This window comes from Macrotis lagotis, chromosome 2, assembly GCF_037893015.1.
Source record: "Macrotis lagotis isolate mMagLag1 chromosome 2, bilby.v1.9.chrom.fasta, whole genome shotgun sequence".
Taxonomy (NCBI): domain Eukaryota; kingdom Metazoa; phylum Chordata; class Mammalia; order Peramelemorphia; family Peramelidae; genus Macrotis; species Macrotis lagotis.
Genome location: NC_133659.1, coordinates 64605399 through 64629500, shown reverse-complemented (window position 1 = coordinate 64629500; position 24102 = coordinate 64605399). Strand labels below are relative to the sequence as shown.

The 24102-nt window shown below is 34.8% G+C and overlaps 1 protein-coding gene across 10 annotated transcripts in view; it reads right to left on the bottom strand.

Moving 5' to 3' along the window:
* PRRC2C (proline rich coiled-coil 2C) overlaps positions 1-24102 on the bottom strand; it is a 104715-nt gene that overhangs the window by 68804 nt on the left and 11809 nt on the right. For all 10 annotated transcript variants that reach the window (XM_074222003.1, XM_074222005.1, XM_074222007.1 and 7 more), the window contains exon 2: positions 4613-4781. In XM_074222003.1, the coding sequence (XP_074078104.1) occupies positions 4613-4727 (115 nt within the window). In that variant the 5' untranslated portion in view covers positions 4728-4781. The remainder of the gene's footprint in view (positions 1-4612; positions 4782-24102) is intronic.

The following is a 24102-nucleotide window of genomic DNA, read 5'->3' as shown; positions in this document are numbered from 1 at the left end:
ACATGATTTAACTATCCCTACCACCTACCATCCTAAATTTCTTATTTCCTTCTTGGATAATCTCCCTGGAGGTTTGCCTATACTAGCTGCCCCCACTTTCCACATCCTCTCACTCCTAAACTCTGTAATTTGATTTACAAACTCATGTCATTCAACTTGATTTCCTCTGCTGGATCTTCATTCCGGTCAAGCCCACTAATCTTGGATGTCCTCCCAGGATCTGTCAAATCTCTAGATGATTCCCAAATCTATTTGTAAATACTTCACGTTTTGTAGCATCTCATATAAGTTTCTTTTTTTCAACTTAGTTATTATTCTTGTGTGCTCAAAGTATTTCTTAAACTATTAATATCTGCGATAAGCTCTGAGAATACAAAGAAAGTCAAAACAGTTTCTGTTAAATCACAATCAAAAGGGACAACATGCAGATAAGATACATTGGAAATAATCTTAGAAGGAAGGCAATAGTATTGAGAGATGAAGGGAGATTTCATACAGAGGCAGGATTTTAGCTAGGGCTGAAGGGAGATCAGGGAAACCAAGAGACATCAGGCAGGAGAGTCAGCCAAGCCAAGCACAGTACATAGGAGAGGAGAGCTAAGACTAGAAGTTTGCTTTTTTTAAAGTGTCAATGAGTACTATACTTTGTCAAAGGATTTTTCTGTACTTAATAGTGATAATCATGTGTTTGTTGATATTTGTTTTTAGTAAGATTATGGTGAATGCTTTTCCAATATTGAACCCTCATTGTATCATTGATATAAAAACTGCTATTATCTGACAGCAACTTACTTAAAATGTTAGAATCAATATTTATAATAATATTGTCTACTATTCTTCTGTGTCTTATCCTTTCCTGATTTGGGTATTAGGATTTTCTGGCTCACAAAAGGAACTTATCATGGTGTTTTATTTTTGAGAATAATTTGTTTGGTACTAGTACTTAATTTTTTTAAAAAGTTTTATAAAATGTTTCTGTGAACCCATAAGGATCTTCTTTGATAAATACAGTTTTATTTCTTTTTACTAAGACTGGATTATTGAAAGTTTAGGTATTCACATTTCTGAAAATATTCTCAGCTTTGATAAATACTAACTGCATATAGATTCTGGCGATTTTTAATTTCTTGTGGTTTGGTAGTAAATTTAGCTTGCTGTTTTGTTAATTTTCTGCTTTCTTCATTTTAATCAGCATGGCAAAAATTTTGTATATTTTTTTTTTTAAAAAGCAGCTTTTTTTTTAGGTTTTTGCAAGGCAAATGGGGTTAAGTGGCTTGCCCAAGGCCACAGCTAGGTAATTATTAAGTGTCTGAGACCAGATTTGAACCCAGGTACTCCTGACTCCAGGGCCGGTGCTTTATCCACTGTGCCACCTAGCCGCCCCCTAAAAAGCAGCTTTTAATGTTATGATTTCTAGTCTTTTTGCTTTTCAGTTTATTTCTTTTCTTAATATATCCTCTTCTGTGCTTACTCGTTGGCATTATATTTTTAAAATGCATATCCAATTCATTAATTTTCTCCTTTTTTACATTGTTAATGTATTCTATTGGGGATATCATTTTTCTCTCCAAGACTGCATTGTTTCATACACCAAGCACTGATGTTTTATTGTTATCCCTTTCACATAATAATGGCTGATTCACTCATTATTTGGAATTTCATTAGGTCGTCATGTGGGTCTGTATCTTGTCTGTGCTCACTGCATTGATTATTTTAATTGTGCTATAAGCCATAAAGGATATTTATTATTTCTCCCTTTTAATATTTATTTGTTTGCAGTCTCTGGGTACCTGAATGTGATTAAGATTTGTCAAAGCTCCATATGGTGCTGAAAAACTCATGCTATTAGAAGTTCCATTTAAAAGAACATATCAAGTCTTTTTGCCTTAGTTTTTCAAGCAATTTGTTCAATTCTAAATTTTTCCTTTTGTATTAGCTTAGCTCTGTTCAAAACTGAGCGAGCAACATGAAAATCTCCTGTTACTTTTGCATTGCTGTCAATGTCCTCCTGGAATTTATTTAATTTTTTCCCCATTTAGATATTAAAGCACTTTAAGTATATAAATTAAATATTGTTATCAGTTTCTTTTTTATGGTTCCTTTCCTCACAATGTGGTTTCTTTGTAAATTTTTAGGCTGTGTATTTTTCTTTTCATTTGTCTGGTTGTATGTGCAATACTTGTTTATCTGGAATCACCTAATACATAGTAAAAAAAATTTTTTTTTTGCTGTGTGGCCTTGGGCAAACCACTTAACCCCATTAGTCTTGCAAAAAAAAAAAAACCTAAAAAAAATTTTTCCCCACACTATCATTTTGACTCTGTATATATTACTGTTTTTAAATTATGCTTCTTGTGGGCAAAAATTTGTAGAGTATTGTTTTCCAATAAAACTGGCACTCTTCCTTTTATTATTGTCTAATTCATGTACATTTAAGTTACAATAGATTTATCATTCCTCTATTTGTCTCTAATATTGATTTTCTCCACATTCACCTAGTAAGAATTTTTTTCTTCCTCTGTAAAGTTTTTTTCTTCCTTTGTCTTTTCAGGTATTTTTAAACTTGAGTCAACTTTAAGGTAAACCTATTGCCACTTGCTCACTCTCTCTTTGTCAAGGTATTAACACTCAATGAATACAACAGCCTAGTTTTCCCAATAAACACAGAAAAACAAAATAAACATTCTTCCCCACTACTATCTGATATAGTTCTAGAAATGCTAGTTGCTAACAAACCACTAATAAAAAAAAGGACTTAAGACAGATAAAGACTTAAGATAATCATAATCATAAGAGTTGTAGGCTACATAATTAACCTGCAAAATAGTATTTCCATGTAATAACAAAATCCAAGAGGCAATAATAGAAAGGGATTTCCTTGCAAGAAACTACAAAATGCCTAGAATATTTCAAGCTACATCAAAATATTCAAAGTACTTGCATAGATTCAATCATAAAGAGTTACTTAAACACAGGATGGAGATAATACAAAAGTTACTTTTTAGTTTGTATACTATATAATCAAATTATAAAAAAATACAGAACTCAAAATAACAAAATTCTCTTGGAAAAATAGATATAGGATATAAAGGAAAATAATGAAAAAGGTAAGGACAAATGTGTTGAGTATAGCTGCAAGGAAAAATCTCTATAACCTGATGCAGTGAAATAAAGAAAGCTAGGAAAATATTATATACAATGTAAATAATGGAAAATATGAATAATCACAAAAGTAAATGCTACAAAATAACAAAGAATATTTTCAAAGAAGAGACTAAAGAAGATAATTCCATCTTTCTGCAGAGCTAGGAGGTCCACTAGTATGGCACAGACATTTTTTATGATACATTGATCAGTTTTGCGGGGGTTTGTCTTTTAAACATATTATTTGGGATGGCTCTTTGGGAGAAAGAGGAATTACTAGGGGATATTTAAGTGATATTAAAAACTTTAAAAACATCTATAAAAAAATTAAGGGAAAAAAATGACTAGAAAGGCAGGGAGGGACCAGGCCAGTTAGGAAGGGCTTTAGATGCAAAAGATTTTTTATATTTGACCCTACAAGTAAGGGAGCCTCTAGAGATTACTGAATAGAGAAGGGACATGGTCAGAACAATGATTTAGGGAGATCATTTTAACAACCAAGTAGAGACTAAACTGGAGTGGGAAGAGACTTGAGTAAGGGAATTGAAGTAGTTATATATGAAATAATGAAGGTTTGTATCAATGTTGTGTCAGAGGAAAGAAAATGGACATTTATTTAAAATACAGAAACTATGAAATCAATAGGTCCCCCAAATTGATTGGATATGGAATCTGAAAGTGAAAAGTCAAGGACAATATTTAGGGCAGGGAGAATAGCAAGATGGTTGTTCTCTGGACAACAAAAAAGAAGTTAAGATGAGGGAACAAGGAAGAAAATGTTCATTCATTTTTGGACATGGTGAGTTTTAAGATATTTATGGATTACCTAGTTTTGAGATATAAAGACTGGAGGTCAGGAGAAAGATTAGAGCTAAGACTCATAGGCAAAGAGATATAATAATTGATCCATGAGATATAAAGCAAAATCAGTTCACAACTACAATAGTGTTTCTGGTTGGTTTCCTTCTCATTTCTCCCCACTTCAAGATTTTGATGTCAATCAAAATTTTCCTGAAGCACATGCCATGTTCTCACAAACTTTAGAGACTTTCGATTAGCTGCACATAAAAAATTACCTAGTCCCTTCCCATCTATGCAGTCTTCTGCCCTCTAGTTTCTCCAGATCCTCCACAATCCACTTGTATTGGCCTCCATGCTGTTCCTTACAATTCAATGTCTTTGCAATGCCTCTACCCCATGCCTAGAACATCCTCATCTCTTCCTTAACATTTCATCTCCCAGTAAGACTTTGCTGTCTTGGTCCTCTGAGATGAACTTTTCTTTTATACTTTATAATCTTGTATATAAATCATGATATTTACAATTAAATGAGTTTCTATGCCTCACTTGATGTGTAGGCAATCAATGGGTGTATATAATTGAGTGTGTAATACATTTTATACCTAAGTAGATTTATCTATTTAGAAATCTATTTAGCACATACACATATGGAAGGCAATTCACTTACCTGTAGTTTTCTGAGTTTCTAGTGATTTTCCCTTGTAAGTGTTAAATAGACTGAGTGTTGTATACTTTGTTTTCCCATCCTTTGCTTTTGTGCTCTGGCCTGACTTCTCCGACATTTCGGTGGAAACTCATCGAGTCCAGAACCTCTTGCCTCACCCCTTAAAACCAATCTACAGCATGTAAAAAAGGGAGAAAAATAAATTAGGCTAGCAAATTTTAAGACAAGATCATGATTCATAGTAAATACCTTAAGATTTATCAGAGCTGCCAATAGCCCTTATATGTCAATTCTATACCAACCAAAAATTTCCTTAATGGCTACATCTTACACTAAGCAACTAAACTAGGGGAAAACCCATTTTCTTTAAAGTCTGTACAGAAAGCAAAAGACCAAGTGAGCAATAAAATCTAAAGGTGTACTTTACATTTCATAGGATGTCTAAGGATCAAATAAACTTTAAAACTTCTCATTTCTTATGAGGTTATAATACAAGTAGTACAACTAGATAGAGGTCTTGATTTCAAATTATGCTGGTAACTACTTGTTGGATTTTGAACAAGTAACCCATTCTTCCAGGCCTCAAAAGTGTAAAATAAGAGTTGGATTAGATGACTTCTAAAGTTCCAGGTCTAAATCCCAGTCAAAAACTACAGCTAAAAGTTTATTGGCTAGTAGTATGACTTTTTCATTCAATTCACCAAACATAGTAAGTACAAGAGACTTATCCAGGCCACTGGAGATAAAAAGAAAAGTAAAAGCCCCTGTTTTTTCCTCCCTTTAGTGTATAAATCTCTAAGTGAAAGGATTATTTCAATCATTATAATTTTATCTCCAACATCTTCCACAGTGCCTGGAACATACTAGACACTTAAATGTTGATGAATTGGTCACTGATAACAAAATTAAATAGCATAAGATCCAAGCACAGATCCTTGGCATATATGACAATCTGGATATATATTTCTGGTCTGACTGCTAATAACTACTCTTTGACTAAAGTTATTCAATCACTTCTGAATCTACCTAATTGTATTACTGTCTAACCTATATCTTTCATCTTGTCCAAGACAGAATCACTTTGTTAATAGTGCTAAAAATTTAAGTAAATGATATCTATTACCATTTCCCTTATAAATTCTAGAATTTTTGCCAGGTTTTAAGTCAAGTCTAACACCTCTAGTTGGCACACACTAGTAGCCATTATTTGGAAAAGCAGACATACTTTTCTCCAGATCTATGACACCTCTCCTACCTGCTAGAACGTCTCAAAGATGTCCGACAATGCCCAACAATCAATCACATTTGCCAGTTTGTTCAGTCATCTGCAATGTAATTTTTTTTTAATCAAGGGCATTTAGGAGTCTTACTAGTTCTCATTTATCTTGGTAATAATGCACAATTAGTCATTTTTATCCTTCCTTCTCTGGTCTTAATATCCTTGACAGGGCAAAAAAGCAAATAAAAGCTCAACAGGTCCACATTCTCTCCAACTTTTATTATGTTCCTTATTCAAATGAGCTCACTATAGTTAAAACAACAGAAATAAAAAAAGAACCATTTCATCAATCTAAGTTCTCAACATCTAAGTTCATTCTGAGATTTATTATGCTTAGAAGACAATGCCGTATATACTTTTTTTATATGTATCCTCCCCTACTTGGCCTTTTTCTTGCACACATCTCTTAAAAATCCAAGTTGGTCGAACCCACTATGTATCTTTACCTCTTTAAACTGACTTTTTAAAATCTTTGTGGGAATTGTGTGTGTGTTTCATCCCTTCTTCTATGTTGATATACTTGAAAGAATTAAACTATTTAATTTTTCTCTGATCTCTAAAAATCTGCCAAAATCTAAGATACAGGGGGCAAATAGGTGGTACAGTGGATAGAGCACCACAAGCAATGGGGTGAGGAGGACTTAGCTGTGTGACCCTGAGCAAATCACTTAACTCCATTGCCTTGCAAAAATAGCCAAAATTTGTTTTTAGGATATATGGCCATCTATGTTCAGCTTCCCAATCCTCTATCATAAATTTAGAATGGAATGCTTCTTCTGTTGACCTGATCCCACCCTATAATTTCCAGCATTTTTTAATCCTACTTTTTTACCTTATTGGTGAGAATCTTATCTGAAATAGTGGTTAGCTTCATTAGTTGTCCCATATTTTGATAAGTAACAACATTAAACCAAATCAAGAATTTATTAGCTGCTCTTGTTTTGAGAAATCCAGGCTACTTGAACTATTGAATTCTTCCCATCAATACCATACCATGTTGCCATCCTAGGCTTATGATCTGTTCCCTGAATTCATTTACTTCCTATTTTTGTTCTGACAGTGAACATCATGGTCAATGAAATTACTACTTCTGTTTTTGCCACAACTTACCTTCATCCAAATGTTTCCCACCATATCTATGCCTCTCTAATTCCTAGTTTTATTCATATTAGGCTATTATTTTAACTCTAGCACACATTTTAAAAACAAAAATAAAACAAAATTCTATTGTTCTCACCACCAAGCTTCAATTATATAATTCTTTGTGCTTATGTATAGAGAAATGAAACTCAAGGCACAGTTCAAGACTTCATATCCTATGTCACTGAATCACATCCTCTCATCCTGGGGTGAAGTGAAAGATGTTTATTCTTCCCACAACCTGAGTTTTCATTCAAGAGCACTGAATCCAGCCAAGGTTAAGATTAGGCAGATTAAATTATGGCATTCATCCAGTCCTCATCTCCACTCAAGCTGCCTCTTCTCCACCTCCAGTATAGTTCTGTCTCTAGGAATCCTAGAATTCAAGCGCATAAAGAAATGGGTGTGGAACAAAGAGATGGATGACACAGAGGCAACTGAGATGATGAAAATCACAGAGAAAGACATAAGGGGAGTCCCTCAGGAGGAAGAAACCCTTCCTAGCTGAGCAGCAATGGTAATGGGGAATGCTTTAGTGGAAATTCTTATTTTTTTCCTGTAAGAATACTTGATTCAATACTAAATACTTCCGTGAAAATTGTCTCATCTTTAAATGAGGGGAGTTGAACTAATATTTCTGAGGTCCCTTCCAACTCTGATCCAACAGTTTTGCAATCAGTGAGGAAAGTAGTTTGTAAGATCCTTTGTAATATCAATTGTTATTTCTCAAGACATTCTTTTCATGAAGACTATTGGCAAATTAACTTAATATCATTATTCCCCGGCAATTTTCTAAATCTATAAATTACAAAATGATCAATCTGAAACTGACTGAATTTCCATACCAATAACTCACAGATGAAATAACAGGTGCTTCCTTGCTTCTCACCCCAATCTATTATTCCTAGACAGAAATAGACTGCCAAACTATCATAAGTAAGACATTCTGTGTAAAGCCAATTTTCATCACTTCAAATGGTAAAAAGGACTCAATGGCTGTTTAAGAATAAGGGAGGCTAAGACTTCAGGTCAAGATGGCAAAGAGAATACAGGCACAGTGCTAATCTCCTGATCTTCTCTCCTAATCTTCTCTCATATATAATATGAAACAAACCTCTTAACAGAAATCCAATCTACAAAAGCCAGAAAGAGAAACTAGGAGATCTACCCCAAGGTTTGTCCTCCAGGATCCTGGGTGAGTTTGGGTACAGAGGGTGGACTGGGGCCTGGAAGTCTAAAAAGGGGGCAAGCCTGATGGGCTACAGGGGCAACTAGGGAGCAGAGGCATTGGTTGTGACAATCTGGAATTTGTCTGCAGAGCTGGAGGGTGAGTTCCAGTGCTGGAGAGCTGCAACCATACCTTCATTTCAGCAGAAGCCTCTTCCCAGAACAAACAGCAGACCTGGTCCAGGTCTGAATAGGGAGAGCAATTACCTTGCCCTTGGGCAAAACCAACCATCCAACAAAGATAAAAGTACTTTACAGCTTCATCCACCCCCTACAGGCTAAGGGAGAAGGCCTCAAATTAAGGTCACAGACATGCCAGAGAAAGCAACCAACACAGGTGACTGACTGGCCTGTGAGTAAAGCCTCTAGGGAGGGATCAAAACACTAAACCTCAGTGAAATAGCCCCTCCCCAACATAAGCCCTTAGGAGAATAAAGAAAGCTCAGAGAAAAGGAGGGTCCACAATAAATACCTAGAAGAAAAAGACCCTAATTCAGTAATTACCTAGTTGTGTGGCCTTGGGCAAGCCACTTAACCCCATTTGCCTTGCAAAAACGTAAAAAAAATAAAATTAAATTAAAAAAAGTGGGGAAAAAATCAATTGGAAAATTTGGGAGAGACAACACCTTGCAACAAGAAAACAAGTTATCACTGGGATAATACACTATGATCAAGTAGGATTTATCCCAGGAATGTAGGGTTGGCTCAATATTAGGAAAACAGTATAATTAAGTATATCACTAACAAACCTATCAGAAATCATAAGACTATATCAATAGATGCTGAAAAAGTATTTTTGACAAAATAAAGCATCCACTCCTACTAAAAACACTAGAGTGTAGAAATAAATTTGTTCCTTAAAATAATAAGCAGTATCTATATGAACCCATTAACAAACATTATATCCAATAGGGATAGGGCTTGAGGCATTCCCATAAAACAAGGATGCCCATTATCACCACTACTATTCAATATGGTATTAAAAATGTTAGCCTCAGCAATAAGAGAAGAAAAAGAAATTGAAGGAATTACAATTGGGAAGAGAAAAAAAAACTCATTCATTGCAGATGACATGATAGTATACCTAGAGAATCCCAAGAAATCTAAAAAACTACTAGAAATAATTAGCAACTTTAGCAAAGTTGCAGGACATAAAATAAAACCTCATAAATCCTCAACATTTCTATATATGACTACCAAGATACAGCAGAAAGAGCTAGAAAAGAGAAATCCCATTCAATATAAAATACCTGGGAGTCTATCTGACAAGAAAGACTCAAAAATTTTTTTGAAAACAATTAATAAAACCATGATCACACAAATAAAATCAGACTTAAATAACTGGGCAAATATCAACTGCTAATTGATAGGTGGAGTTAACACAATAAAAATGACAATTCTACCAAAATTAAATTACCTGTTTAGTGCCCTACCAATCAAAACTCCAAAACATTACTTTAATGAGTTAGAAAAAGTTGTGAGTAAATTCACATATGGATAAATAAAGGCAAGAATTTCTTGGGATTCAGTTAAAAAAAGTGCAAAAGAAGGTTGGCTTAGCCTTACCAGATCTAAAATTACATTGTAAAGCATCAGTCATCAAAACTGTCTGGTATGGGCTAAAAAAAGTGGTAGATCAGTGGAATAAATTAGGTGCAATAGCAGGAAATGACCATGGTAATCTGCTCTTTGATAAACCCAAACAGTACAGCTTTTGGGATAAAAACTCTCTCTTCAATAAAAACTGCTCAGAAAAGACCAACACCTCACACCCTATACTAAGATAAGACCAAAATGGATACAAGATTTAGACATAACAAACACTATTATAAGCAAACTAGATGATCAAGGAGGAGTTTACCTGTCAGATCTATGGAAAGCTTATGACCAAGGAAGAGATGGAGAACATCATTAAAAACAAACTAGATAATTTTGATTACATTAAATTAAAAAAGCTCTGCACAGATAAAACCAGTGTAACCAAGATCAAAAGAAATGTAGTAAATTGGGAAACAATTTTTACAACTAGTATTCTGACAAAGGACTCATTTCTAAAATATACAGAGAACTGAGTCAAATTTTCAAAAACAAAAAAAGAGCCATTCCCCAATTGACAAATGGTCAAAAGACATGCAAAGGCAATTTATATATGAGGAAATCAAAGTGATCCAGTCATATGAAAAATTGCTATAAATCATAACTTATTAGAGAAATGCAAATTAAAGCATCTGAGACACTACCTCACACCTCTCAGACTGGTCATTATGACAAGAAAGGGTAATGATCAATGCTGGAAGGGATGTGGGAAATCTGGGACACTAATACATTGTTGGTGGAGCTGTGAACTCATCCAACCTTTCTGGAGAGCAATCTGGAATTATGCCCAAAGGGCAATAAAAATGTGCATACCTTTTGATCCAGCAATACCACTACTGGGTCGATAACCTGAAGAGATTATGAAAAAGGGTAAAAATATCACTTGTACAAAAATATTCATAGCAACCCTGTTTGTGGTGGCAAAGAATTGGAAACTAAGTGAATGTCCTTCAAATGGGAAATGGCTTAGCAAACTGTGGTATATCTATGCCACGGAACACTATTGCTCTATTAGTAAACCAGGAGGGATGGGGATTCAGGGAAGCCTGGAAGAATTTGCATGAACTGATGCTGAGTCAGAGGAGCAGAACCAGAAAAACACTGTACACCCTAACAGCGACATGGGGGTGATGATCAACCTAGATGGACTTGCTCATTATGCCTTCAGTGCAACATCAGGGATACTTTTAGGTTATCTGCAATGGAGAATATCATCTGTATCCAGAGAAAGAATTGTGGGGTTTGAAAAAAAGGCCAAAGACTTTTACCTTCAATTTAGGGGAAAAAAAACAAACACCGTTATCTTATTATGCAATTTTGTAATCTCTTTTTCTTCCTAAGGATATGATTTCTCTCTTCACATTCAACTGAGATCAATATATACCATGGAAACAATGTAAAGACTGGCAAATTGCCTTCTGTGGGGGGTGTGGGAAGGGAAGTAAGATTAGGGGGAAAATTATAAAACTCAAAATAAATAAAATCTTTCTAAAGAAAAAAAGAATAGGGGCGGTTAGGTGGGCAGTGGATAAAGCATGGACCCTGGGTTCAAATCCCATCTCAGACACAATAATTATCTAGCTTGTGTGGCCTTGGGCAAGGCACTTAAAACCCATTTGCCTTGCAAAAAAAAAAAAGGGATAAAGGAGAGTTCATGGAATACTAATACAATGTTTGAAATTTCAGCTAATCTTTTTTTAGCATAGTCGCTAAAGCAAATTTAACATGAAATGCTTTTTCTTAGGGATCTCATAATTTCAGTCAAAAAAAAAATTGGGGTGGCCAGGAGGACCTGAGTTTAAATCCAACCCCAGACATTTAATAATTACCTAGCTGTTGTGACCTTGGGCGAGTCACTTAACCCCATTGCTTAGTAAAAAAAAAACAAAAAAAATGTTAATTACTTTGCAAAGCACTATATCACATGTTACAAGAGAACCAAAAAAAGTCACTGTTATGAAAGAGTTTCTAATTTGTTAAAGGGGAATATGGAAAGATGGCCTTAGGAGTGGTTCAAATGTTAGATTTATAAAAAAAATACTTTCTGCTTGGTAGGAAGATCTAAAAAGTGGTCATTTAAAAGTGTTTTTGGCTAAGAGTTTGATGGTGAAGGTCATGACTAAGGTGAAAATAAAATATTCAACATTTGAGCCCTATGGCTCAAATTGAGAACTAGCCTGGCTGAAGAGTATTAATTTGTGCCTTCTCCCAAGAAATCACTTTGCATCTTGTATGTATTTCTCAGTTATCTCCAAGTCCAGAATGTTTATCCCTTGAGGGCAGGGACTGTTTCCTTTTGTTTTAGTATTACTGATAGAGTCCACTTAGCTGGGCCTTTCTTTGGGTGGGTGGATAATAAATGCTTAGTGATTTATGCAATCTCTCATTTCCTATTCCCTGGAACTTCAAGTATCTCCCTAATTTTTCTTTTTTTCTTCCAGATAAAAGTATTTTGTAATTAGTTTTCTATGCAAATGTTGTTTCTCCCCAGTTGAATATAAGGCTTCTTGAGAAGGACTATTTCATTCTTGTCTCAATTTCCTAGCAAGCACCTATTAAGCACTTACTATACTCTAGATACTCTACACTAAGCATTAGTCAAATAATAATTCACCAAAATCAATCATCAATGCTTGATGAACTGAATGGAGATGGAAAGCCTAAGAAAAAGATGTGTAGGGGCAGCTAGCAGGTGCAGTGGATAAAGCACTGGCCCTGGAGTCAGAAGGGCCAGAGTTCAAATCTGACCTCAGACACTTAATATTTACCTAACTGTGTGGCCTTGGGCAAGCCACTTAACCCCATTTGCCTTGCAAAAAGGAAGAAAGAAAGAAAGAAAGAAAGAAAGAAAGAAAGAAAGAAAGAAAGAAAGGAAGGAAGGAAGGAAGGAAGGAAGGAAGGAAGGAAGGAAGGAAGGAAGGAGAAAAAGATGTGTAGTCAAGAAGGGATGAATTAAATACTTTTAGTTAACAGACTAGTAGTTCTCAAAATATGATTCAAGGAACCCTGGGGATCTGAGACTTTTAGGAAATCTGCATGGTAAAGTTACTTTGGTAAGACATTTAAATTTCTGATATGGTTAATGTGGACAGGGATAAAGACATCAATCAGTGATGAAATAATATCATACAAGAATACTATCATGAAATGACAAGCAAGTTGGTTTCTGAGAAACTTGGGAAGACTTGAATGAACTCAGGCAAAGTGAAGTGAGCAGAACCAGAATAGTAAGTACTCAGTAACATCTATATTGTAAGGTTGATCAACAATGGAAGACCTAGCTACTCTAACCAAGACAATGATCCAAGCCAATTCCGAAGGACCTATGATGAAAACATTATCTATCATTTTACCCAAAGGACTATAAAACTACATACTCTTTTGATTCAACTAGGTCTATATCCAAAAGTTCTCCCCAAAAAAGATAAAGAATCTATTTGTACAAAAATATTCAGAGCATCTCTTTTATGGTGGCTAAGGAACTGGCAATCCTAATACCCCAAGTGGGGAATAGCTAAATTAGGTGTAGCATATGACTAATGGAATATTACTGAGCTGTAGGAAATGACAAGCAGGATGACTTCAGAAAAACCTGGAAAGACTTACAGGAACTGATGTATAATTAAGTGAACAGCCTCATTTTCTCCTCCAGAGCCATCTGGATCCAGTGGTCAGATATTTATCAGGACAACTGGAGAAGGCCCTGGATGGGAGGCAATCAGGGTTAACTCACTTGCCCAAGGTCACACAGATAGTTAGTATCAAGTGTCTGAGGTTAGATTAGAACTCCTATGCAGCGCTCTATCCACTACTCCACTGAAAAGACAAAGCAAAAACTCATTCAAGGTCTCACCAGTTTAAAAAAAGAGTTAAAAAAAAATTATACACCCCACCCCCACCCACCATTAATTATAGCAGACACCGTAAAGTCACAAGGATTGGAGTTCTACCTTAGGAAAATTAATCTGACTTTTGCAGATATAGATGGATTAGACGGATATAGATAGATTAGACGAATTGGGGGGGGGGGGGCACACAGAATGATCAACAATAGAAGGCTATTAGTACAATAGCCCAGTCCAATAAGATAAAAATTAGAGCAATGAGAATGAGAATGAAAAAAACTTCACTGTATTAAGTACTAACACAACTCTGGAATACAGATGAAATGGGCTAAGAAGCCCTTCAAGGATCCTGGAAGGGTGTGAAGTAATTTCTCTGAGGCTCAGTTTCCTATCTGTAAAATGGGGGGGTACAAAACAAAAATCTACCTAAAAGGATAAAGGCACTAATAATAACTCCTATTATTAATGTAACACAATACCAGACTCAATTTTAACTTTGAGTGCCTTGTATTTGTAGATGCTTAACTCTGGTGAGTGAAAAAAAAAGATTTTCTAAGATATAATTGTGTTGGCATATGTGAAAGTTGGAACTACAATACAACTGCTGTCAGCAACAAAAGTAAAAAAATTCAAGACCATGAATTTCAAGCTGGAAAGGTCTTTTTGTTGTTCATCTGTAATCAACTCTTCATGATTTTGTTTGGGGTTTTCCTGGCAAAAACATTAGAGGAGTTTGACATTTCCTTCTTTAGCTCATTTTATAGATAGAACAAATAGGGCTAAGTGACTTCCCCAGAATCAAGGAGAGTAGTGTCTGAGGCTAGATTTGAACTCAGAAGCATTTTCTTTAGCTGGGTCTGGCTCTCGCGCGCGCTCTCTCTCTCTCTCTCTCTCTCTCTCTCTCTCTCTCTCTCTCTCTCTCTCTCTCTCTCATTCACTGTGTTGCCAGTAGAGCTCTAAAATTTCTAAGACCTTAGAGATCATCTAGTCCACCTCCCACATTTTATAAGGAAACTAATCCTAAAGGTCAATTAACTTGACCAGGGTCACATTGTGTACTAAAACAGAAAAGGCTAGGATTTAAAAAAACAAACAAACCCAATCCTAGTTAATCTGACTTCAAAGCCAATTAATACACTTTATACCAGGGCCCTCAAACAAATACACCCACTCTCTCTTCTCTACTTAGAAACTCTTTACAAAAACAAAGACAATTCTTTCCTTTTGGAAATTTAATTTTATAAAATTTTAAAAAAGCTAAAATTGGTGAGGGCTTGAAAAGCAGTATAAATCTTATAAAAACTTAGTTGACTTTATAAGAATCAGCTTGAGAATTAAATTCATAATCATGACCATCCATGAGGACGAATTATGAAAAACTTAGTTACTCCAAATAGAGGGAAAAAATACTTTCTAAACCAACTAATATACAAATAGAATCAACATATTTGAAATTATAACAATTATGACCTAAAAAAAATTTAGATTCTATACAACTTCTAAACTTGGAAACCTTAAAATTAGTGTATCGTATATACTGTCAAATAACTATACACTACTTAGAATTTTACGAAGTATTTACAAAAGGCAACAGTATAGTTAAAGAACACTGAACTGATTAGTAGAGAATTGAATTTGGGTGATCCTAAACTTTGCAACTAAAGCCCTGGTCAAGTAATATTTACTGAATGCATATAACAATTAAATAGAAATATCCTTGCTGCTAAGTCAATTAAAATAATAAGACAACTGGGACATAAATCTCCATTATTACAGAAAGAGATCTGTATACTCTAATACAAAAAGTATCCTTGGATACAAACATCTCTCTACTAGAAGAGGAGGAATTCTTTCAAATGTCAATGATTTTCAAAGCAGCACCAGTTAAGACTATGAATATTAGGAAATACTTAAGTATAAAAGTTGTTTTCTCTGGCCCTGCACTTCAGAAGACTATTTGTTTTGTTACTTCCAGGAAGTCATGCTAAGAGCAAAGGTGCAAAGTTTAAAGAAGCAAATTTAGGTTTGATATAAAGAAAAATTTTCTTCAATTAAAGCAGTCAAAATGAAATAGATTAAATCTCCTTGTTGGAAGTTTACAAGCAGGGGGATGAAATATCTTAATGGAAGTTCTTTTGGGGATGTGGGTTAGACAGCATGGTCTCTGGGGTTCCTTCCTCTGAAATTTATGATTCTATGATTTGTTCTCCTATTTCATTTACTCTCTTTATGCTAAGCTTTGATCCCATAGCACGCCATTTTCACTGCCCAAACTAGAATTCTTTAACTAGGCTTCCAAGTGTCTTAATTCAATCATCAATTCTGGCTTACATACAATGATCTGATTACTCCACAATTCTCAAAGAGAAGAAGCTGAAGGTACTAGGCATCATGGGAAATAGCAGAATGAGCTCAAAGCATGAAAGAACAAAGTTAATTGTATGCACATCTGCACAGGACTACAGAAAATGGGTTTCCAGGCCCCAAGTGGGGAGTTAAAGAACCTAGTCTTTCCTTTAAGTGTTTTTGTTTTACCTCATTGATATGATGGTAATAATTTTTAAACTGCCCCCCCAAAACCATTTCTTATTCAATTAAGTGCCAAGGCAAAGACTAATAGCATATAATCACTGCTAGCATTTATAAAGTACTTTAAGTACTGAAAAATTAATTACAATTTTATCATTTCATCCTCATAACAACTCTAGGAAGTAGATATTATTCTTCTTCCCATTTTACAAATGAAATACTTGATGTAGAAAGCAGTTAAGTGACTGGTCCAATGTCATACAGGATGTGAGACTACATTCAAACTCCAAATTCGGTGTTTTTATTCATTGTACCAAACAGCTGCTACTTAAATTGCACAAATATAATTGTGGTGATTGAAGAGAAAAAAAGTTTTATGTGATCTCCAATGCCTGCTTTGAAGGAAAATACATGAAGGGAGGTTTTTAATTTCCAGAAAGCTAAGATTACCCTGAGAACTCATTCTACTACTTACTGCTCCATATCAAACCTAGTCCTAGTCATTTACAATGGATCTTTGAGTTAACAAAAGTGGCCAAAAAGGTTACCACTACAAATCTCAACTCTCTAACAAGTAGACAAATATGTAAAACTTAAAAAAAAAAAAAAACCACTATTCATTATGTGATAGCAACACTGACAAGAAAAAGCAAGAAAAAAGTCTTCTATATTAAAAACTTGAAATGGATTAATGAAAAAATGTGGGAAGAAAGGGGATCTAGCAGTAACAGATCTCAAACCATACTACAAAACTGTAATCATTAAAAAGTTTGGTTCCAGGGAAGAAATAAGAGAAGTTGATCAATGGAAAAGATTAGATACACAATATAACACAGTAACTCAGTTTTTGATAATCACAGCTACTGAGAAAAGAACTTAATATTTAATAAAAACTGTTGGGAAAACTTGGAAGCAAATTCATAGAAACTAGGTATAGTTCAACATCTCACACAATGTACCAAGTTCAAGAGTGCATGATTTTGACATAAATGGTGCTATTAGAATAACATGGGAAGAAAACTACTGCCAGATCCATACATAGGGAGAATTCAAAACCAAACAAGAGATTTTTTTTAAAGCCTACAAATTTTGATTACATGAAAATTAAAAGATTTTTTTTCCCCACACTGCTAAAATCAAAAGAGATCTAAGAAACTGGGGGAAATCATTGATCCAAGTCTCTCTGACAAAGGTCTCATTTCTAAGGTACCTAGGGAACGGAGTTAAATTTATAAGATCCATCTCCCATTGCTAAAAGATCAAAGAATAGGAATAGGCAGTTTTTGAGAAAGAAATCCTAGTCATCAATAGCCATAGGAAAAAAGCTGCATTATCACTAATAGAGAACTGCAAATGAAAATAATTAAAAACCACTTCACCCCATCTTCAGACTGACAAAGAGGAAGAAAAAGGGAAGAAAGAATCTGGCTTTTTCTCCCTTTCACAGAATAGATTTTAGGCATTGAAGGTAAATATATAAACCTTTTTTTTGAGGACTACTAACTTTTAGAATAATAAGCTTAAAGACAATCCTTGAAGTACCATGTAGAATTTATTATACTTTAAAAAAAAACCAAAATGGTGTGAAATAGATTTACAGTTTCAATGCAATATTTTTCCAATTCTTATGGAAGGCCCTTACATACTAACTCACATTCTCTAATTAAACAGTAATATAAACATTCTTATAGAACACAAGAAGTAGAAAAACTGGAATGTGGGGATACCTCACTTAGGGAATGGTGACATAGCAAAAGACAATCTAATTAACGAAGAGCATCATCTACAGGAAATGGAGCACTACAATTGTTATCTTAGTTTGAGAGTACATTATCATATATTATATTTTGACTATTCTGTTATTCATGATTTGACTTAAGGAAAAGGGGGCAGCTAGGTGGCTCAGTGGATAAAGCACAGGCCCTAGAGTCAGGAGTAACTGGGTTCAAATCTGGTCTCAGACACTTAATAATTACCTAGCTCTGTGGCCTTAGGCAAGGCAAGCCACTTAACTCCATTTGCCTTGCAAAAACCTAAAAAAAAAAATCCTAAGGAAAGCCTTACCTACATCTAAATTTCTTAAGAGCCAATATGACAAATTAAATGGCTAATTCCTCATCCTTCAAAACTAAAATCATGTAACGCATTAAAAAGTTTTCTGTGAACAAAGGAAGTGTAAGTGTTCTCAAAATTTTTAAAATTTTAGTAGCTTGAGAAAAACTCTAATTATATCTTTTTTTAGTGACAGTGCAAGAAGTGCCAAATAGATAAATATATATACACATACACACATATGTACGTACATACGTACACACACACACACACACACACACAATTCAAAATTCTGTCAAGGAAATAACAAGCAAAGTAGTAAAGCAAACATTACAGGCTTAAAACAAAGCAAGTCACAATGGCCATTGCTTGGGTGGAAGAAAAATCTCTTAACTTGGAAAATATATGTAAAAAATAAAAAAGTTTATCAATCACCAGAGTCCTCTTTTCCTATCATAAAAATAATTTTGGATCTCAGACTTATCTGTAAAACTGAGAGGCTCATCTACTGGATTCTATTGTCTTCTAGTTCTAAATATAGGACTCTAATAACTTACATTTCAATGGAACTTTATATGGATTATCTTATTTGATCTACATATTAATCCGGTGAATTCAAGTAATATCCCCATTCTGAAAAGGAAAGGGAAGCTCAAAGAGGGAAATCCCTTCTAAAATACTTCTAGACAAGGCAGCTAGGTGGCACAGTGGTCGAGTCGGGAGGACCCGAGTTCGAGTGCGGCCTCAGACACTTAATTGCCTAGCTGTGTGACTGGGCAAGTCACTTAACCCCATTGTCTTAAATTAAAAATATATATATTTTAAATGTTTCTAGACAAATAATTGCTCATCTTGACTTTGTATACTTCCAGTGACAATCCCATAACTCTAATCAGTCAATAAGTGACTACTACGTTCCATCTCCCTGTGCCTATCCTGACCAAACAAAATTTCCCTAAGTTATCACTCCTCTTTCAGAACTCAAGGGAATCTTGGGATCACTGATTATTTGAATGGTATGGTAGTTTTGTATTATTATTTCCAGAACTTAGGCAATGTCTAGCAGGAAAGCATTTAATAAATGCATTTATAAATTCATCAGGGCACTCATTTCTTATAAACAAAAACAACCCCCTCCAAACAAAACAGGCACTCCTATCTTGAGGACCTCTGAGTGCTAAAATATTGTTAAGTTTCTAACTGAAACCTGTAAATTACACATCATTGATCTTACTTTCTGAATAAATATCTTCACTTTCACTAGCTATTGCATTTTTATGATTTAGCCATACATATTGGCTGCCCTTAGTCCAGGGGCCAATTTACTGACAAGGCATGAAGAACCTTCATAGAATGATCTCCCATATTTAAGTTGCTATAATTCTATGAATACAGAAACACTTAAGTACTTTTTTTGACTGCCACTTCACTTGATTCTGAACCTGAGGTAAAATTAATAACGACTTTTTTCCTCACTTTTTTTATGGACAAAAGAAGACCTTATCAATTCATGATATAAAACTAACCTGATCTGTTTTGTGCTAACTTGAAACTTTCACACAGCACCTAGTATTTTGTAGTGTAGGTGGCTTAATAACTTTTTTGAAAAACTCGAATATAAAAAATACTAAAGTTTAATAGGACAATGAGAAAAAGTATTCACTTTTGCAATAATCATTAATTAAAATAGGCATATGATGATTAAGTTTTTTATGAATTCAAATAGTCACTGAAGGAAAAAAAAAAGTTCTGTGTAGAGGGTTACAGTCTGAGTATTACTCCGAATTAAGGGTCAATTACACTCACAAGAAAAGAATTCTTTTTCTGGATCAAACATTTGAAAGTATTCACTCAGAATTATGTTTCTATTAACAGTTAAGAGTGAGGCCTTGAGTTAGACTTAAACTGGTAGGAAGACTATGCTATCTAAAAGAATAGCATCTGTGTAACATTTTACAGTGTATATATAAAATATATAAATAATATAATATATAAATAATATATAATATATATAAATATATAAAATATATTTTTATTTGATTTTGTTGCGAACCATGTGACTGTAAAAATCAGATTGTAACTTGCTAAAGATCATAAACTGCAATGCTGATACTGCAATGCAGGTCTCCCAACTCAGGTGTGTTGATTAGACAGTCTCTGAGGTCACTTCCTATTTTAACAATGAAACTTATAGCTAAATTCATCAATTTGGCCAATGCAGGAAGACAGTTATTTATCTTCCCCATGAACTCTGGATGATTCATAAGACCACAGATTTAGAAATGGAAAGAAATCATTCCTTTCCACATCCCTAATATGAATAATGAGGAAATTGAGACTCTAACAATTAGTGCCTCTACTTCTTTCCTCTCATTCTTAACTCTGCAGTCAGGCCTCCAACTTACTCAACTGAACCTGCTCTTTCCAAATCTAATGTCCATTTCTCAATCCTTGTCTTTCTTGACTCCTCTATAATCTTTGACAATCAAACACGCTTTATCCTGATTATTCATGACACCTCTCTGGTTTCTCTTCCTACTTGTCTGACTACTCCTCAGTCTCCATTACTGTGGCTTTGCCTTGGATGTAGTATGAGAGTCAGTCAAAGTTCTGTAAGAGGCTCTCTTCTCTTCTCCCTCAATATTATGGTAGAGGCAGCTAGGTGGCGCAGTGGATAAAGCAAGCCTTGGCTTCAGCTGGACCTGAGTTCAAATATGGTCTCAGTCCAAGATTTACTTAGCTGTGTGAGAACTTGGGCAAGTCACTTAACCCCATTGCCCTGCAAAAACAACAAAAATACTAGGCTTGCTAATCTCATCAATTTATAAATTCAACTATCATTTCTATGCAGATGTTTCTCTCATTTATCCAACCTTAACTTTTCTCCCAACTTTCAGCCTAGCATCTCTCCAAATGTCTGCTGGACATTTCAAACTACATGTCTCAAAATCATCTTAAATTCAACATGTTATCTTTTAGTTCAACCTCTCTCCCAGTTCCCTATTTAATCTGTCATGGACAACATCACTTTTCCAGTCGATTAATAGACCACTCCAAAACCTCTGTCTACCATTGCAATATTTCTCTTACATATTCTCTATCTGGTTTTAAAAGTGCTCTGTGACCTGGCTCTTACCCATCTTTCCAGTTTTCCTTCACCTTGTTCATCCTCACAAATTGTGCAATCCAGTGACACCCTTTGCACCAGATACCATCATCTCCTGATTCCATGCTGTTTCACATGCCTAAACTCCTTCCACCTTGAATGGTCTCTCTCTTCCTATTAGTATCTCCCCTCCTTTCTTTCTTCCCTGGTTGACTTCAAATCTCAGGTAAACTGTCATTTTACACGAAAAGCCCTTCCAAGTCCCCTTTAATTTATCACTTTCCCTCTTGATTACCTCCAATTTGTCCTGTGTGTTTATTCTGTTTACACATAATTGTGTCCGTGTTGTGGGTTCCTTTAGCAGATTTGTTTTTCTTTATATCTGAAGCCTTTGGCACAGTGCTTAGCACAAAAGTAACTATAGGCTTTTGAATCTGACTTGCCCAAGTCAAAGCCTTACTCCTTCCTCCAAACCCCCCAAAATGTATTAAGTTCTAATTATTTGTCTGACAGTACTAACCACTGGGGATGCAAAAGGGGGGGGGGGGCAGAAACAGTGTCAGAACTGGGTTCTGAATTCAAGTTCAATCTAAATCCAATGTTATTTCCATTATACCCAAGATACCAAACTAGGATTCTATGTAAGAACGGTTGTTTCAAAAGAGTGAATTTCCAATTAATGTTAAAACAAAGTTCAGATGACTGTGAGGAACATAGAAACTCCCATATTATTCCAAAGACTTTTTTCCAATGAGCAAAATAAATATTCTCCTATTATTAAAATTATTACTGGACTGGCCTACCCTTTAAGGTCTCTTCAAATTCTAAGATCATACAGCAACTTGCTTGTCTTTTTAAAAGAATACAAATACCCATCCTTAATTACTGCACTGTTTCCCAGCATCTCTTCCCTAACATACATGGATTGTTATAGAAATGTTTTGGTAATGCATTAACATACCATCTGAAGATACTACAACAGAATAATTCCCTATTAGTTACAAAGACAAGAAAAATCAAGCACTTCCTTAACCCAACAGTAGGAAACAAGATTAGGCTTCCACCTCCTGTATAATTTAACCTCCATATTAATTCAGAAAAAGGAATTAATACATAGCTTGTTAATGGATTCAGATAATGAACCACAGGTTAGCGTAGGATTTATGAAAAAACATCTAGGCATCTAGTTTCTGAGAAGGATTACCAATCACTGGAGGGATAAAAAGCCTGAACTTAAAAAGTGGGGTATGCAGTAGCCTCCCAGTTGGCCATCCTGCCTTGAGTCTCTTTCCTTTCTGTTCTCATCATAGTGATATTTCTAAAGCACAGGTCTAACCAAGAAAGTCACTTATTACCTTTGGAATAAAAAAAAAATTGTCCTCTAAAGCAATCAAAATGTGGCTCCAAACTACTTTTTCAGCTTTATAAAGTTAATCTCCTTTCAGGAACCTTTCTTTTCAGTCAAACTGGCCTCCTCACTGCTCCTATACACCACATTCTACCTCCCACCTCTTATACTCAAAGTCTGTTAATCAGATGCATCCAATGCATTCCTCTTCCTCCCCACTTCTTTCTTTGTCTCCCTAGTGTTTTTAGTAAATATAAAAAACATAAATTATATATACATATATATGTATAATTAAATCAGCATGCCAACACCTACAACACAAGGTCATTTCTAATTCAATCTGCTACTATCTCTTCCAAAATGCTTGATTTTGAATATAATTAAACAGGAACAAATTGTCTATCCATATGAAACAAATCCCTTGAGGGTAGAGATTGATTATTGTTATATTTGTATGCCTAAGGCATGGCACATACTTATCAACTAAATATAAGTTGGATCACAGAACCCAGAAGCCTTCTCCTATCTAACCTAGCTCACTGAGGTTGTTAATGTTAAGTTCTTTAATCTAGACTCCCAAGCGGTCACATGGAAGAACTGAGAGACTCTCCTCAATACCCCCAAATCCTCATTACCCATCTTCATAAATTATGAAAACTTTCTTTTTTAAACAATTATGTTAAACAGTAAGAGATTAATAAAGTTAAAATGACTGTGGACGTAGTAAAAATGCAGTTAGATGAATTTAATTGCTTACTGAACAACTGTACTCAGAATGTTGACTAATATATGATTCCTACCTAGAATAGCCTTCACTGGTATGCTTCATGTGGTTCTATAGTTGGTCCCATTTCTGTATAGCAATCTTTTAAAAAAATCAGTAATACAGACAAATATATATCATGACAAAAAGTGGGAAAGTTAATCTACTGGAGCAGCTAAGTGGCACAATGGATAGAGCACCAACCCTGGAGTCATGAGTACCTGAGTTCAAATCTGGCCTCAGACACTTAATAATTACCTAGTTGTGTGGCCTTGGGCAAAAAAAAAAAAAAAGATTAACAAGATTACATGGCAAGTCAAAACCATGTTGATAAATTTTTGAAGGGATCAATATAATGAGGTTACAAAACCTAATTATTCAATTTGATCTTAAAACAATTTAGTTTAATGAAAATTTTTAAAAGGTTTAAGTTGACCATAAGTTTGAGAAGCCAAAAGGACAACATGAATGCTTAAAAAAAAAAGAGCAATATCAGGCTACAAACTGAATAGAAAAGTTTTATGTTAGTATCACAATTTAAGAGAGACATTATCTGGCAACCTCACAAGTCCCATAAGAACCAGGATAATAAAAATATCGGAAAGGAA